At 36.9% G+C, this 18,966-nt stretch overlaps 1 protein-coding gene across 1 annotated transcript in view; it reads left to right on the top strand.

Moving 5' to 3' along the window:
• Positions 1 to 15,589, top strand: part of plk4 (polo-like kinase 4 (Drosophila)) — a 39,678-nt gene extending 24,089 nt beyond the window's left edge. The window contains exons 8-16 of the mRNA XM_041202043.1: positions 5,044 to 5,148; positions 5,512 to 5,614; positions 8,727 to 8,876; positions 8,968 to 9,098; positions 10,104 to 10,198; positions 10,350 to 10,473; positions 11,688 to 11,759; positions 13,771 to 13,877; positions 15,048 to 15,589. Coding sequence (XP_041057977.1) covers positions 5,044 to 5,148; positions 5,512 to 5,614; positions 8,727 to 8,876; positions 8,968 to 9,098; positions 10,104 to 10,198; positions 10,350 to 10,473; positions 11,688 to 11,759; positions 13,771 to 13,877; positions 15,048 to 15,156 — 996 coding nt within the window. The 3' untranslated portion in view covers positions 15,157 to 15,589. The remainder of the gene's footprint in view (positions 1 to 5,043; positions 5,149 to 5,511; positions 5,615 to 8,726; positions 8,877 to 8,967; positions 9,099 to 10,103; positions 10,199 to 10,349; positions 10,474 to 11,687; positions 11,760 to 13,770; positions 13,878 to 15,047) is intronic.
• Positions 15,590 to 18,966: the final 3,377 nt, after the last annotated feature.

Here is an 18,966-nt window from a genome sequence, read left to right as displayed (position 1 = left end):
ACAACCTGCTGACTCGGAGGTGAGTGCGCGACTACCGAGCCAAAGCTGATACTGTGCTTGGACACTGGGGATTGAAAGAACCAGAAGCTAAAGTAGGCCAGCAAGGATAGGAGTGATTGGCAAGTTGGACTTGTTACAGGATAAGATAAAGATAGCAGAGATTTGGATGAGTTGAACTTCATGCAGTCAAGAGAAAGGGAAATCAGCCAGGAGAGCATTAAAGTTTGCAGATAACAAAGATATAGATAGGTGTTTTGGCAGCTGATGGATGTCATCAAGAATATGCATTCAGAAGAAAAGCTTGGGGTCAACTAAAACACCAAGATCATGAACAGTCTAATTTGGTTTGCATCAGTGGCTGAGGAAGGAACTGGAATCTTTGACACACTGAGCTTGTGGCTTGGGTCTTCTCAATGTTTAATGGAAGGAAATTGCAGCTTATTGAAGACTGGGAACCTGACAAGCAGTGGAAGGTTGAAATAGATGAAGAAATAGAGCTCGGTGTCATCAATCTATATGTGAAAATTAACCGTACATCTGTGGGTGGCCACTAGAAGAAAGCATATAGAATAAATATAAGGGACACATCTTTAGACTCCAGAGGTAACTTTGCAGCGTGGGAAATGAACTGATCACTGGAGATTTGTTGGGTTTGCTTAAATAAGTAAGAGTAAAACCAAGTGAGGACAATCCCAATGAGCTGGGCAATGGAGGCAAGGTGTAGGATGAAAATGGTATCATGACTATGTTGAAGTCTGTGGCAGGGTTAGAGGTGTAAAGCAGCATAGTCAGAGAAGATGTCATTTGTAAGTATGTTTCAGACTTTTTATGCTATGACATGGGCAGAAACCTGACTGGTGAAATTCCGACATGAGTTACAAGAAATTGGGTATAAATTTGGGAGGTGACAACATGTTTAGGAATTTTGAAGAGGACAGGGAGGTTGGTGATGGGGCTTTAATTTGCTAGGGCAGAGGAATTGAGCAGGGTTTTTCAGGAGGGGGTGATGATTCGATTTGAAAGGAAATCTTTCTAGTTAACTAGTATAGGGGCAGGGAGGAAAGTTGGGTGGTCAGCAATTTAATGGGAATGAAGTTAAGGGAATATGAATTGGGTCTTGTGAATAAGATGAGCAGTTCAGAGGACATGAGGGAAAACTGGGGAAGTCTTGGCTTGGCAAAAGAAAGGAAGGCAAGCAGATGAATAGATTTTTTATCTTTATGGCAATAGTCCATGGGCTCCTCATACTAATTAGAGAGGGTATGGAGAAGGACTTAAAGAAATGGTTGGTGGTGGAGAAAAGATGCTGAGAATTCCTTTGCTTCAGGATAATTCTGGAGTAACTTTTGCTTTTGGCAGATATGGAGAGGTCCAGCTAAATCTTACAGATGACTGAACCAGTTGTGTGCTTGATTTTTCTCAAGTTGGTCCCTCTTGGACTCCTTAGCATGATGCTTGACCAGAATCGGTGAGCATAAAGATTTTTCTGGAGCATCAAAAGTGGGCATGAGGGTGGTTAAGTAGATTGATGGTTGACGATATAGTGTGTTGAATGGAGGGCCAAAAGATTGACAACTGGGACTTAGAAAATACAGCTAAGTGATTTGGGGAGTGTTTTTTCTCATGGATGGAGACAAAGAAGTGTGCTATGGTAGGGAGATATTGGTAGGAAACACAGAAGGGACTGATTGAAAATGAATTTGTAATGGTGACCATGGGACCAGAGAAGCCATGGAAGATGGCAAGGTTGAGCAGGTAATAAATATGGGTAGGAGGTAAACATAAAAATGGGTAGGAGCAAGTAAATGGATGAAAGGGGCATAGGGAGGGTAGGTGGTCCCCAAATTTAGGGTGAAGGCAAGGCAATCTGAAGTGACTATCAGTTACTCAGTGCAGACAGTAAGGGTAGATATCTTGGTTAGAGACAGACAAGGATTTTAAAGACCAATGAAAGGGATAATGCAAGTTGCTCAAAAGGGAAGTTGTGGAAGAGGCACAAGATGTTAATTGATGATATGGGCCACACTGCCCGTATTGTGGTGGCTTGAGCATGGAAGGCCTGAAACTTCAATAAACTGCCACTGCCATGAGTCAAGTTTCTGTCAAAGCTAGGATACTGATGCAGTCATTCTCAATGAAGTTGTGATAGCAAGGTCCTTCAAAGTGAAAACCTTTTCAGTCAGGTGGAGGGGAGTGTTTTTGCAAAGCATAGATGTATTTTTGGACAGGTGATTGAGCACGTGAAGTGAGCAAATGACATGTTCAATTTTGTGTTGGGTAATAAAAAGGTAAACCCTTTATTTCTACTATAATGAGCAAGAAAGAATTCAAATGTTGGAGGATTTGAATCTTTCAATGAAATGTGTTCTCTATCAGTTTGAGCTTATATTTTTCACTGTATAGAAAATCACACTAGTGTAGACAGTACAGTTTTCTCCGCTATTTAAGCTTTTGCTGTTAAGGAGAGCAAATGACCCATACTTTCTAATGTTGTGTTAGTATTATTTAATTCCTTCCACAATGGCTTTATTAGAAGCCATTCACCACGCCGTGTGACAGTGCAACATATTAGTGTAGTGCCATGCTATACTTGGAGGAGTCTCAGTAGGGCAGACTTGAGACCACAAAGGAGTCTCATTTTAGTGGCTGACTGGAGACAATTTTAACAGTTGGAAGCATATCTTCTGGTTTACTGTGTCCTGGAGACCTGTAAAGAGGAACAAAAATAGAATCATTTGCATGGGAACAAAAGAATATACTGTATTCGTTAAAATTTGTTTATGTCCCTGCCATACAGATCGGTTTTTTCCTTGCAAATCTAAGATACACTACTAACTCCTCAGAATATAGGTCAAGGAAAGAAATCTCTACAGTTAGAATTAAGGAATGAGAGGACTTAAAACTGTAATGGGAGTAGCCTACAGGCGTCTCTTAGCAACAATGAAATGACAATATCTTGACTCTCCAATTAGAGAGTCTTGTATCAAAAGCAGCCTTGTTTAAAGGGGACTTTAATTTTCAAATGGATTAGGCAAAAACAGAGTATCTTGAGTTAGAAAGGTAGTGAATTTCTTGAGTACATTCCAGAGTGTTTTCTGCACTTACAATATTTACAGCACAAAATAAGCCATTTGGCCCAGCTGATCCATGCTGGTGTTGAAGCTCCACATGAACCTCCTCTCACCCATCATCTAATCCCATCAACATGTTCTTCTAAAACCACCTTCTGGAACCCTTTCCTAGCACCAACAAGTGGGCAGACCGTACTAGATTTAGTACTAATTAATGAGCCAGAATTAGTAAATCTCATAGGGAACATTTATCAAACAGTGGTCATAATATGATAAAGATTGAAAAGGAATAATATCATATTGTTTAAGACCTTATATTTTGGTTAGGCTAACCACTTAACAGGATGAAGCAGAGACTGACAACAGAAAATGGTTGTGTCAATGGGTAATACAGGTCCAGTATATACCTTTTAAGGATCAAGCGCTGTACTTATCAAATAAAACACTAACTGACTTTTAACAGTAAACTTATTCCCTTTGAATTTCAAATGAGGTTGAAAAGAAAATAAGTCTTACAATTATAACAGACCTTTCATGAGATAAGACTGTCAAAAAGGAGGTTATAGTCTATGAAGTACTTTTCAAGCATAGTTAGTGCTGTAACTTAGGGAAATGTGGCAGCCAATTTGCACACAGCAATATGATAATGAATAGATAATCTGTTTTAATGATGTTGGTTGAGGTATAAATATTGGCCAAGATTTCAAGGAACTCTTTGAATAATGCCATGAGATCTTTTACATCCACCTGGCAGGCGGGGTCTTGGTTTAATATCTCATTTGAAAGATGCTGCCCCTTACAGTGCAGCACTTTGGTACTATATTAGAGGGATTTGAACATGCAAACTACTGTTGTATGAATGAGGCAACATTTTGAACCTGGGATCTTCTGAAATGTATTTTTATTCTTTCATTTGTTCTCCATCCATAATTGTTTTTGCCGAGTTACGCACAGAATTTGGATTCCCAACAGCTCAGCTGGTAGAATGTTATGTTATAATTATTTAATGAATTAATTTTATTCATATAGCTGAACTCATTCGCAATTTTTTTTAAAATGTAAAATTACAGTCTCCCAGCTATCGCCTAACCTGCCAATATTATTGTTGCTGCAACTCCGTTCTAATTTCACTGTTTGGTTATTTGCTGTCATCCACTGATCCAACTGGCCTATCACATTAATGATATAGTATGGTTGAGGGAAAAAGGCATTCTCACAAGATTAAATTAATCCATTGTATGTTTCCATTGTATTTTCATCCTGTAGCATGTGCTTTTCCAGTACCTCAAAACTACAGATATATTTCTCAGGGTATAGAATTCGAAAGCAGTGAAATTATGTTATTCTTGTATGACGGCTTGGTCAGGCCATCCTCAGAATACTGTGCACAATTCTGGCCTCCATACTATTTTAAAAAATCATAGAAGCCCCAAAGTAGGTACAAACAAGATTTCTAAGGATTGTATTAGAACTGAGAAGTTGCAGCTATCCAGAAAGAGTGAACAGATCAGAGCTTTTCTTTGGCCATGATCTGATTGAAATCTTTATGAATGGGCTAAACAGGGTAGCTATGAAGAGAATGTTTACACTTATGGGAATATCAAAAACTTGGGGCCATAAATACAAAATGGGTATTACTAAAGATGGGGATTACTAAATCTAATATGGAAATGAGAAGAGAATTCTTCAGTTAGTGCATGGTTAGAATGTGAAACTTGCCACCACAGGAAGTGGTTGAGTTAAATAGCTGTGATGCTTTCAAACCGAAACAAAAGTAGTACATGGCAGAAAAGAGAATAAGAAGGATATGCTTAAAAATAGAAATTAGTAGATAAAATGGGAGGACACTTGAGTATAAACACCTACACAGACCAGTTGGTCCGAATGTCCTGTTTTTGTGCAATAAATTATTCGATGTTTGAATATCTCTATTTCTAACATATTGCTATACATAATTAAACTTGTTCTTCAGGTGAGTATTCTCGACTCAGAAGAAGTATGTATGGAACTTCTAAAAGGAAGCAGCGTTCAAGAGCATGTAAAGGAGGTACTTAGAATATCTTCTGATGGAAGCACGGTAGGTTATTTAAAAATTTTGATATTTGCTTCAATGGCTTGGATCTTTGTTTTCTTTTGTACAAATGGGAATGTCTGTATGTGGGGTGTAGGAGGACTTCTTCTAAACACAGGTTGTTTTGATAACTTCTGCCAATACTTATAGTTTCTATATGTCATATTCTAATGCATCCCAGTAACTATATTCAAATTGGTCAACTAATCTAGAAGAAAAATATTTTGTAAATCACTTGCGTCACTTTAGCAACAATATCTAGATTTCACTCAAGGTTTCACTGAAGTAAAGTTAATGTTATGATACATTACACTAGGCATTACCCACAAAATTACACTGTTTCATGTGTTTGACATTTACTCTTCACAGATCCATATTTATCACCCAAATGAGGGAAGAGGCTTCCCATTAGAAGACAGACCTCCACCTCCACCAGAAGATGTATTTGTTTACAGTTTTGACAACTTGCCAGGTATCCATTATTAATAGGCAATGCTTTTCCTTGTTGAAGATAACATTTTCTTGAGTTTTCATATATTTTTAATGTTATGGAAGACTGCCAGGATATCTAGCTTTGGTTGCAAGAAATTATTTAGAGCATAAGTTAGTTGGCTTAATTGAGCATTTTTGTCTTGTTGATGTACATTATGTATAAATATCACATTCCAGTTACCCAATAAACAGAAATGTACACCGATTTGTTAAATATGCCTGGCTATTGTTGTCACGGTCCAAATTAATGCTTTAAAATTTTAAAATGATTGGTTATAAAAATCAATTTTAAAAGGAAGCATAAATAAGAATTAAAAAACTTAGTGTTTTATTTTAGTTCCAATAATTTAAATGGAAATATTAACAATTTTGTGGGCCCAGGTAGCAAACAGAACTATAGTGGAGCAGAATTTGTTTTCACTCATTTTAAAATCCAACTATTGAGATGGGTAGTGATAAGGAAAAGGGAGTAACTTGATCAGAAATACACACTTAAACTGATCAAAAATAACTTTTTAATAATTGGAAACAACCATTCTTATAGTGCATGAACACTTCATGTAATTCATGTGTTAATATATTTTTAAGCTTAAATTACTATAGGAAATTAATTTATTGGGGAATCTTATATTAGATTTTGAGAATTATTTGATTTTTCAATACTATAGACAGCGTCTGAAGCTGTCTATTTGGAGAATCTTTGGCCTGGATATATTCCATTGTGAGTAACAGGGCAGAATGGGTATATGTAACTTTGTGCGAGCTGAGTTCTAGGACTCAGTTCTGTTTTAAAATGAGAAAAGTGCCAGCTCTGTTCAGGTCATCAGCTTGGAATTTTGTTTACACACAGCTTTGATTTTAAAATTTAAAACGTGGGTCTATTTTTCCCTTCCTGTTGAGTATTTGTTTGAATCTTGTCACTGTATATTGCACACAATCTTGCGATGACATGATTAATCAAACATTTTTTATTTTTATAATGAGATGTTTATGATATGGTAGTTCACCCAAATGCATTACAAAGTACAACTTACCACAGCTCTTAATGGATGATTATTTTACCTGAAAGCCTTAAGGGTAAATGTACTCTGATTAAAAACAGGAAGTACTAGAAATGAGACAATCAGGCAGCGTTCTGTGATGAGGGTAAACATTTTGATTTGATAATTTATCAGAACTGAATGTTAAAAATGAACAGCTTTTAAGCAAATGCCTTTAAGCAAGTATTTTCTTGAAAGCTGTTCATTTCCAACATCCTCACAGTCTGCTGAAAGGTTATTGACCTTAATAGACCTCTGAACAGTTTATTTGGGGGTGGGGTGGTGCTTTAGTGGTTTGGAACCTGCTTGTAATTGAAGATAGCCTTGCTGTGTCCCTTTAACTCAGCCATAGCATTAACACCCTGTTTTCAGATTTCCCAACCAATGACAGAGGGCAGGTAGGTTGACATTCCGCATCTGTCAAAGGAAGGAAATCTGGTTTAAGGGACCCTGAGCTGGGGTTAGAATGGTAAAATTGTACATTGATTCCTGAGGCTTCATCAACCGAAAGACTGGAAAGGAGACATAGCAGGCTGTCCTCCAGGTCTTGGACTCTTAACCCAGAGGTCCTTCTATGGGAACAGAGGGACTGAAGTGTGCTGATGTTTCCCAAGAATGGGAGGAAAAAGCCAGGCTCTGAAATGAAGCAGGCATGAATAGAAGTGGCCAAGAAAGTTAGCAGCAGGAGTGTGTTCTTTAAAGAGGTGCCCCTAGAGGTTCAAGGTACACAGGAGGGTAGGAAAGGTGAGTGGCATCTCATTTTCAGATGCCAAACCCCACACTGGCTTTCCCAGCATTCTCCTGCACAATGATCCTCAGACCAACACACCTTGCAGCTGCACTTGTTCCTCTTTCTCGAGGTATCTCCTCATATATCCAATTGAATCGCCAGATGTGACACTCACATTCATCTTTGTGATATCTCACAACATACATTATAGTTGCCTTCCAAAAATGTTTTCCTTCCATCCTCACCACACAATCTATTCCTCACACACTCTTCTTTCTCACTTTGCAAGGGCTGAGACTAAAGAAATCCAGGGAGAGGCAGCAAGCTGCAGGAAGGCCCTCCAGTGAGACCCACTTTGACAGCCATTGGTAATGTGTGCCTACCTGGTCCATTGGGAAGTTTGTTTTGTTCCAGGAGGCTGCGTGTATCAGCAATGACTTTCAGTGAAAGCCCCAGCCTCCTGAGGCATTGGTGCTCACACATCAAGAGTGTATCCTCCACCTGTAGGCCTTGCCTCCTTCAAGCTGCATCCGTGTCCATTCCCTCTCTTTTGTGGAGCAGCCTGTGCTTGAGGAAAAGACAGCTGCTGCTGGCATTGCTCCCACTGCTGTTGTTTCTTATCAGAGCTGCAAAGCAGTGTTGCGTAAACTGCTCCCATCGTGCAGGGAAGTACAGGTCAAAATGAGTGAAATCTAAAATGGGTGGAATAATTTCCAAGAAATTGGAACACACTTGTCAAGCAGTGAAATTACATTCTCAGAAGTGGTGTGAGCACCAGCCCCCAGGCAGTACTTCTTTGAAGTCTTTCCCAGCCGATGAGTTTGACTGTACAACAAAGTTCCACTGTCCTCTGGCTTGGTTAACCCTGGCAAATTCTACACAGCTCAGGAACTCTGAAGAATTATGGGTTAAACAGTGAGTTAAATGGAGATTAAAATATTTTTAATTACCTACCGACAGCTCAATAGAATGTTCCTGTTCACCTGCAAACTCACCAGAGTTAAAAACCCAGAAATAGGGTGGGATCATATTTCCAACCTGATGCCAAATTTCAGCACTTTAACTTCCTGCATGAACTTGCCTCTGCTTGGCAATTAAAATTCTGCCCATTAACTCTCTTGCGCTTCCCAGATGTTACCTGACTTGCTAAGTGTTTACAGCATTTTCTGTTTTAGATTTGTAGCATCTTTAGGTGTTTTGCTTTTGTTTTAGATGTACTCTTCTGTTCAATGTGTGTATTTAAAAAAAATTGCAGGAAGAACAATTGGCCTTGTGTTTCATTCATTTATATCTTACTGTCACTGTTACAAATTTGGTTTCAGAAAAATACTGGAAGAAATATCAATATGCATCTAAGTTTGTCCATTTGGTGAGATCCAAAACCCCAAAGATTACACTGTACACTAAATATGCCAAATGCATGCTGATGGAGAATAGCCCACAAGCTGATGTTGAAGTCTGCTTTTATGATGGTGAGTCTTAAGTGCTTAAATATGGTGTACAACAACATGCTGGTGCTACTAGCTTGTGGGTTTTTAACTACATTGATAACTTGTTTAACAGGAGCCAAAATTAACAAGACATCAGAGTTTCTTCGAATCATAGAGAAGTCTGGGAAATCACACACACTCAAAGGAGCAAAAATGAATGGACCAAGTGAAGTAGTGAATTCTTATGTGGAACATGCACACGAGGTAAAAAGGTTATTCCTGATGTGGCTGATCTGCTTTCATACTGTTAAATATTCTGTATTTGTGTAATGCATGAATTATGCATACTCTTCTGTTATTTTAAAAAAAAGTTTGCATAGGATTCTTGCAGTAGACTTAATACAGTTCAGATAAATTCTGACCTAGCTAGGACATTTGTAATTATGAGAATCCATAATAATGCATTTTGTGACCTGTAACTAAAAATTATCCTCCTATCCTGATTTGGCCTAAATGAGTCAAAGCTTTGATTACAGTTTGAAATGGAGCAATATATTTTTGAAAAAGCAATTTCAATCACATATAAGCATCAGAAGATACAAGGTAACTGTTGAACTCAATCCAAATACACATATATATTTATATGTTAATTTGTATCATGAATCAATGTCAGTGGTTACCATAAGTTCTAAAACTACACAAGCAACATGCTATAGGGTAAAAATGAGTAATGTTCAAAATTAACTTAGTAGGATTAAATGCTGCTGAAGTCAAAAAGTTTATTTTCAACAGCTTGTAGCTAGAGATGGATGCCAAAGCCTATACATAATGAAACAATAGTAATTATAAAAATTCCTTGTTGAATCACCCTTGTTTTAATAATGAGACCTGTCACTTTGGATATCTGCTCATTTTCTTTCTGTATTCTGGAGTCCCTTTTATTGATTTCGAGTGGGAGCCTACACTTTGACAGTCAATTCAGAAACACTGACCTTGGGGAAAGAAGGCCACTCCGTGGCTAGACTATTCCATTTACATTTACTTAATTTTGAGGACATTGTGCGTGTAGGGTGCTGAATAATGCTCGGATTCCAATTCCTGAATGCGCGACATAATGAGTATTGTTGGGAAAATTACCGCGATGTAAAGCAGGAATCTTTCATTGAATTTGGAAAGTAAGTTTAACAAGTATGTAAGAGTAACAAAGTTATACTTCAAAATTAAAATATAAATATCCCAAGATCATTATTAGCTATTTGTATCTAACAGGCTCATCAGACTTGCCTTGATCTGGAATCAATTATTGCTGTACAAGAAGAAAGGAAGGAAAAGCGGGTGTCATTTTTTCCAATAATCATTGGAAGGTAAAAACATTGATTTATGAATCATTGTATACAATTTGGAACAAGTTTGGAAATAGGAAAAATGCAATGAATTTAAAAGCACTGTTGAGGCTTGACGGTGACTATTTGAATGGTTCATTGCCTGATAACCTTATATGCTTCCTTATGATAGACGGCCATCCAATATCGATCCAATGCTGTCCCCAACTCCTTCAGTGGACCCAAAATCTGCAGCAGAGGAGCAACCGTTGATCCAGCATATCTCTTCTAGCCAGGCTGCAAGCAGCAGTCCCTCTGTAAGTAACCAATCTATATATTTTATATATAAGAAAGCAAAATGCCTTATTGCCAACATTTTTCCATATAATTGCAACAAGGAATAGCATTTAGGACATCAACTTTTTTGGATGTTTTTGATATTTGCATTACTTTGAAATCAATTTGTTTTCCAGTAATTCTTATTAACGTCTAAATAAAGCAGTTCATGCTTTTTTTTCCAAGTTTTAAACACAATGCTGCAGATCACTTTATCTGAAAGTTTGTCAAAATGCCTTTTTTAGCATTATTTCCTTTGGTGCAGCGTGGGTTATGCTCTGTTTTGCCCGGAATGATGCACCTTAAACTTCAGAATAAATATATCATTCGTCCAAGATAGGATGCTGTGTAAAATGCCTTTAAGAGGGGTTAAAGTCAATGCGGATAGATTGTTTAGCTTGGTACACATTCATAAGATATGGGAAATCTTCTTGTTCAAAAGACAATCTCCCTGTGTTGGAGTAAGGTTGATCTTCAGATAGCAGCAACTACTTTGCTTTAGGCAAATGTAAAGACATGTTCTATTGCGATTTTAAAAAATCGGTATAGGCTGGCTTCATGCTGTTGGCAGCCCTTGGTGTTGTGATATGCACTAATAGAATATGCCCTCTTGATAGCCGATGCTTGCACACCAGTCAATATTAGAGAGTTGGGATGGTGTGTTTTTGGATTTATGGATGCTTTTTGAATTTACTGCAGTCATGCAATTTATTTGTTTGCCTCTTCACCCTCCCAAGCAGGATTTCTCTTTATTTGCAGTTATCTTTCTTTATGATTGATTTCTTCCTTTTCTGTCATGAAATTAAAGCAGGGCTATTTAATAGAAATTGCACACTAACCACAGGTGTGGCAATGATGACACCATTTTAGCCACATATGCTAACTTGAGTACTTCATTCCTTTTATTATAATTACTACTTTCAGTACTTTAAAAATAAAATCTCAAATTTTCTCTCCACATCTTCAGAAGCTGCTTATCTATGCTGTGTGGTATGGTTCCATAAATGCTTGAGTGTCTATTCTTTTAATATACTGTGTACATTATTGTATATACTTGGTTACAAAAGGAATGTTACTTTCAAATTGGAATAACACAACTTGATTGCTGCTTCTGACCTTGCAGATTTGTTCATATGAAAGTTCCAATTTAACAACTACCACTGTTGCTAAAAATAAATCTGCACCTTCTACACAGACTGTGGTATCTCCAAGTCCAGGACAGGTGCTGAAATCTGTATTTGTACCCAACGTTGGCTGGGCTTCCCAGGTATGCATAATGATTCATTCATCTCAAAATTCTAAGGTATATTTTGTACAACCATGCCCATGAACAAATTATTTGGTAATTGTTAGGCTAGTAGAATTTTATGATATGGCTCACTGCCACTCAGTGAATTGGAGGATTTCCTGTTTGAAAAGCCAAATTCTTTTTTCCATAATTCTGAAAGCTCCATCTTGGGAACATTTGAGTGAGAAAAGGTGTGATCTGCTTCACTTTAATTTTATGCCAATGTCATTATTTTGAGGCAAAAAACAGAAAATGCTGGAAAAACTCAGCGGGTCTAACAGCATCTGTGGAGAGAAAAAAGAGAGTTAACGTTTTGAGTCCGTATAACTTCTTCAGAGCTCTGAAGAAGAGTCATACGGACTCGAAACATTGGCTTATTTTTTTTCTCCCGACTGATGCTGTTAGACCTGCTGAGTTTTTCCAGCATTTTCTGTTTTTGTCTTAGATTTCCAACATCCGCAGTATTTTGCTTTTATCATTATTTTGAGAATTTGAGTTAGCATAAGAGAGGGTGAAAATAAAACCAGCAATTGTGCAAGCTTAAGATTACTAGGTCCTTCAAATCTGATCCATCCAAAGTCCTAGTTTGGTTTTTCTATTGTGGGATCCAAGCTCCTTCTCCCTCTTCTCTCCCTTCTTTTCTGAAGAACACTGATTTGTTTCTTCCTATAGAGAAATAAAACCGTGCTGTCTCTAACCTTTATTCTCAAAGTTCTCAACATGCGTCACTTGGGTTATTAAATTTAAGTCTGGAGGAAAGTAACAGAAAATCTAATCCTATCCTGTTTTCCACTTCTGAATAGTACTTGGGGCTTTAATTAAGTTGGTCGTCCCCATTGGTAAGAATGGGCATGTTTCTGTTTCAAAGGAACTAAAGAAGACCATAAACAATTTTAGAAATTAGTTTTACAGGTACTTGATGAGGAATTAACAGGGTTACATACAAAACATGAGGATCGAGGACTAAATGTATTTGCTTTTCAAAAGAACACGGGCATAGTGTGATGAATGGGTTCCTTCTGTGCCTTAAGTTGGGGAAGAGGGTGGTGTCATGTTAATGCTCTGGGGACATGTGCTCAAATCCCACCACAGCAACTGGTGGAATTTAAATTCAGTTAATGAAATCTGGAATTGAAAACTAGTCCCATTAATGGTGACCATGAAACTATCATTGATTGTCATCTGGTTCACTAGTGGCCTTTAGGGAAGGAAGTCTGCCATTCATACCTGGTATGACCTACATATGACTACATATCCGCAGTAATGTGGTTGACTCTTAACTGCCCTCTGAAGTAGTTTAGTAAGCCACTCAGTTCAAGGGCAGTTAGGGATGGGCAACAAATGCAGGCCTTGCCAGAAAATGCCCACATCCCGTAAAAGTATATTTTAAAAATTTATGATTTTATGAATCCAGCCCTTAAGCATGTTCTTCAATTCAATTAGATCATGACTGAACTGTATGTTAACGCGAGAATTGTCTTGGTTTTGTAACCATTGATACCTTTGTTTAATGTGGTGGGGGAGCAACTACAGCCAGGGACTTTATCAGAGGGACTATCAAGTTAAAGTCACATGTTTGACTTTATACCTTCCCTGTGCCGCGTTGCTTGTAGGAGAAAAGAGACTGAGAGGCCAAACCAGAATGAACTATGAATAAGAATAGCTAAACTGATAAGTCTCTGAGGTTAATTAAACCAGTAGAAAGGTTCAATATTAAAAAGCAATTACTGAAGGTGATACTTTATTTGAAAATGTTTTTCATAATGCTCCTTGTTTTCAGCCCATCTGTCTTTTTGCTATCCATACGCACTGTCTGTGAAGAGTGAAATGTGCATTTTTAACACCAAGTATGAGGAAGTATGAAAGATGTTTTTGGTCTTAAACAAAAATAGGAATCATCAGAAGAGTTTCAATTAATGCACTGGATTTTGAAATAATTGATGGAATGAAGTGGTTAAGTCTACAAATAATGTTTATTACTCTTTGATAGCTAATCAGTGGTGAAGTCTGGGTTCAATTTAATGATGGTTCCCAGCTCCTGGTGCAAGCTGGAGTCGCATCTGTTGTTTACACATCTCCTCAGGGCCAGGCGGTCAGGTAATTTTTTTTTAATATACATACCACTGTTTTTCAATCTAAGCTCATTTACATGAAATGCAGTTTAGTCTAATCCATGATACAAAAACAGATGCAGACCAAGACTTGGCTCATATATTTATCTGATTACTGTTGAGATATCCCCTCAACATGGATAACTAACTGGATTTAAGTAACATATAGTGAGATAAAATACTGATATATTTATTTCCTAATCACAAATAGCTTTTTACAGCACTCTAATTGCTAGAATGCTGTCATTTCTAATCAGGTATCAGGCTGCAGTTCCTCTTGTGTATGGCTAGCTGTTATAAGGTAACAAAAACCATCTGGGAATCTTAATATTCATAAACCTCTAATGCCTTTCATGGGACACATGTTTAGAATATTTACTTAAGGCATTGTCTTCAAAGGTATACAGGTGCCACCTTGAAAATGTTTCCAAAGGAGGATTTGTCTGAAATCACTGCAGCAGGTCCTAAATATTCAGTCTGCAAGTGGTCATGAGGCTGCTGAAAACTCAGCTGTGATTGAATAGAGATTCAAAAATTTATAATTTTATAAAAGAGAAAGCGAACTCTTAGTAACTAACTGTAAGCAGAGTTATTATACAAGTCATATATGCAGTGGGAAGAATAATTCTAATTCAGAATTTTCAATTTTTCATAAACTTTAAATTCTGTCATGTTAAATAGCAAAATGCTTGACATTTCTATAAACGCTGAAAGGGAAATGTGGATGAGAATTTTCTATTTAGAATTTTAAATCTGAGTTAAACAATCCTGCTAAAATAAAAGAAATATTGGAATTATAAATAGGTTGAGCATCATTGAAAAGAGGTGTTTTGGATGTGTACCCTTCATTTTCTGGTTTTATTTCATATTTATAGTTCTATAATGCAGTCACACTGCACTCATAATCTGCTTCTAAATGTAATTATTATTCTAGCATTTTACCATTGGTACAAACAGCTGCATATCCAATCATTGTACTGTTAGCAACTTGTGCAAATTCTACTTTGCTATGCTTTCATCTCCACACTTGGATCTCTTGGTGAACATTACAGAATGTGTACCAATTTTTAATTTTTTTTAAAGCTGATATTGATTTTATACAGGATTAGCCACTTCCTCATCTCAATGATAAATGAAAATGTTTTTGTTTTGATAGGTATGGGCAAAATGAGAAGATTCCTGACCATGTGAAAGAGAAGCTACAGTGCCTCTCTTCAATCCTTGGATTGTTGGCAAATCAAACAAACCAACATAGAATCCAGTGAAGCAAGCTCATCTGCTGTAATGTGAAGTCAGAAGTTTGGCAATATTCTCTTCTGTTATCCTGCGTAATGCTGTTTACCCTTTTCTAAAAGTAGTTTGGAACTTGTGTTGCTGAGTAACAATAACTAACCAAGCCCAAACTGAAAAATGTTATAAAACAAAGATGGTAGATCTCAATGTAGCAAAGTGTAAATATTGAACCAATTATGTAAATATTTTGTATATTTTGTAATACTTAATGTACATGAAAGATTTTTATTTTTTCTATTGCTCATTTAAAAGTATTTTTGAGTGACTATCAATGCAGTGTTAAAACAGTTGAAATGGCAGATTGTTGAGTTGTATTTATCTGCTTTATGTATAAAAGGGATTTATACCAATTATATAAACTTGTAAATGAACTTCTGTTTTTGTAAGATAATTTTATATAGATATTTTATATACTTCTGTAGTGGATGCCTTCTGATTTCAACCATTTTAGCATTTGTCTATTTGTGGCATGTTGTGGCTTTACATTTTCATCCATTATTAGTGGAACATTTCTTTCTTTTCTTCTCCCAAAATGTAATTGGGAATTTCACTTAATCCTTTACGTGACATACTTCCTTTATCCTGGATTCTTTTTTTAACACTCTTGTGCAAAATGAAAACCTTGAAGCTGCAAATTGGGTAGACCATTCTCCCCACAAAAATGTAAAATAGGGCGTGCTGATTTCAGGTTGGTAATATAACATCACCATGCCAGTGTCCGAAATTACAGAAGGTGAGCAGGCATAGAAATCGGACCCGCCTGCCGTTTTGAGATTACTAATTAACAAGCTGCTGAGCTTGTTAACAACCCAATCATCTGCAATTTTTTGTTGCCTGCTGCATTTTTTGGGCATCCAGATGTGGAAAGGTTTGGGTGTGTTTTACAAAAGCAATGACAAGGTGACACATGGGCCGAAGAAAAAGCCTACCACCACAACCATAGCTCTGTAGCCAGCAGATTCTGCTGGTGGAAGAGGCAGCGCCTGTATGTTTTTTTTTCAACTAATTTTTAACTTTTTGGAGCCTGCCATAAAAACAAACAAAGATTGAGAGGGCAGGGACCTTTTAAATTTGTGGCCATGGCCGACTTCCTGTAAACAGCAGAACCCCTCTCCCACATAACATCCTGGCTCAGATTTTCGATTGGGCATGAAGGCCCCTTTCGCACTTCTAAATGGCCATCTGATGCTTGATTCGACAAACTGAAACAGTGGAGGCAGTAGCAAGCAGGTCACTCTTTTCTGTTCCACTTTCAGCCCGTGTTCCAGTATTTTACATGTGCAAAGCATGTTGAGAAAATTGGTCACTGTACTGCCTCATACTTTTTTGATTTTTAAATCATTAAGTATTAAATATTACTGATTTGTTTTTAATCTCCAGGGTCCAACCTTGGCCTTTGGCTGAAAAGTGATGATCAGCTGCAACTAACACAAATTGCTGACATAGTATGAATTGTTTATGTATTGTGTGATATTGGTCATAATTGGTATGGCGGGGGGGGGCGGGGCGGGGGGGCAGAAATGTGCGCAGAAATTAAGTCTCTTGTGGAAACTGGAGTCTAGGCTTGCCCATCTTTTCCTTGCATTATTGTGAATTATGTAAATCATGCATATATTTGTATCATATTGCTGTGTGTTGTATATAGTTGACTATTTTAATACAATAATTGCTTTGTATTTTGATGCTCTTATTCTAGTCTACTTTCTCAATTCCCCTTAAAGCGGACCCCTCACGTTTCCAGGTCTTTTGACTTTTTACACAATTTGGAAAAAAGTACTGTTGGGTGTTCCGTATCACAATTTTTTTTCAATAGAAAGAGCGGCTGAGCTAAAAGATAGTTTAAAATGGTATTGAGCTGGTAGTGATTCTTTCCAATTTGTGATTGTCACAGCAATCAAATCCCTCATCCATTACATTAGATAATCTTCACTTCCTCTTTCTGGTTATGAATAGCGAGATAGAAAACAGGCACTTAGGAAGGTTGCAAAAAAAATCTAATTTGTTAGGGAAAGTTAAAAGCTTTCATAGAAGGGAACGTGTTAGAAGTGATGGACCATCTTGTTTTAAGTGGACCAATGATTGATATAACAGTTTTCAAATTTTGTTTTCTATACACAAGCTGTATAAATAGGGCTTCCTAAATTCAATCATAATGGATGTTCTGTATGCTCACCTTACTGTGAAATAAAGCACACTTTAACATTTGTAATCTGGCCTTTTCTCACCAAATATTTAAATTTTAAAAACAAAATCTGACAGCATCTGTGGAGAGACAGTTGATGAATCAGGTTGATGAACTGCCATTGTTTTCTATTTAAGATTTTCAGCCTCTGCAGCATTTTCCTTTCCAAATATTTGGTTCACATTCGAAAACATTGTAGTACATGTACAATATCACAAATATCCAATACAGATCACAAGGGCACAGTGTTACTCCTCTAGTATGTCATCAGGTAGAGTAGACTTTATATGTATAATTGCCACTGAGCCAATGAAGTTATTTACAGTTGACCTAAATTGGTAATTAGTAGCAGTTACCTAATCCAGTGGGCTACACTGGTGATTTAATGCAGTTAAAATTAAATGAACTTAATAAATGGTGATATTTAAAAATGTTCAATAGAAGCAGAAATTGGAAGGAAGAAAATTTTAGTTAATAGAATTTTCATGAAGGAAAAGTCAGACAGGATGATGACGAAAGCTGGTGCAAGAAAACCAAATACCAAGTTGGAGGCCATTAAAGAAAACATCTGACACAGATGGAATTTCCAGTAGACTGAATCTAATGCTCAGTCTGCATCTTTGTTAGGTTGTGTTAATTGAGATGACTTAAAATCTTTCCCCTCCATCAAGGACATAGTGATGTAGTTTCCAACTTTGGCTACAAGTAGGTAATATAGTTGCAACTTGAACTGGTTAGTTTACAGTTCAAGTTTCTGAAATTATTTGCATTATTGCAAATATAATTTTTAATCAGTGAAATTGGTCAGCATAATAGAACATAAATACAATGGATTTTAAATACAAAAATTAAGCGGTAACCTGGTGCAGTTTTATTAATGCAGCTGAAAATGTGTCTGTATTAAAGTAAGTATTTTTAGTAAATGTTTCTCCATTGGTGAATAACCTGATCTTAAACCACTGAAAATTACTAACAAAAATAGAAACATCTACTAGTTTTCAGTGTATGCTAATTAATCAATTTTTTTAGTAAATTCAATATTTTTAAAAACATGCCTAGTCAGTCCTGAGTGCCAAAAAAACGAGTCTCCTTGAATGGGTGCAATTGGCAGGAATTTGCCATGTACATGATTTTGATCTAGATTGTGGCCAGTCTTTTGGGTGATCAAGCTTCCTGCACAATGGGTTTTTTTAAAACCAGCATTAAAGATTGGGAAACTCGATTAATACGTGCATTTCAAATTCCAGGGTCTTCTACACAGTTTTGGATGATTTCAGCTAAGTTAAGCTGATAAAATTAGCAGAAAAACCTGGTCACTGTATGCTTCCACTCCACCAGATGCTTGTAAATATGAATATGTACATGATGCAGTGAAACTTGTTAATCAGAGACAGCTGTGGGGCTTGGATCAGTTATCTGTTATCACATCTGTCCTTAATTTCAAAATGGTTATTGTATGTGTAGTAGACTAGCATTGGCACCATTTCCTGTAACATTCCTTTTCATCCTCACCTAGGATCGTGCCTAATTCTGGAAGGATGTGATTTTGGTTCATTTTCTGTTTAGATTTCTGATTCCTTTCTCTCCCTAGATTGTTAAT

The sequence above is a fragment of the Carcharodon carcharias genome, chromosome 1 (assembly GCF_017639515.1).
Source record: "Carcharodon carcharias isolate sCarCar2 chromosome 1, sCarCar2.pri, whole genome shotgun sequence".
NCBI lineage: Eukaryota > Metazoa > Chordata > Chondrichthyes > Lamniformes > Lamnidae > Carcharodon > Carcharodon carcharias.
The sequence above is the reverse complement of the archived record's forward strand: the minus strand, read 5'-3'. Positions and strand labels throughout refer to the sequence as shown.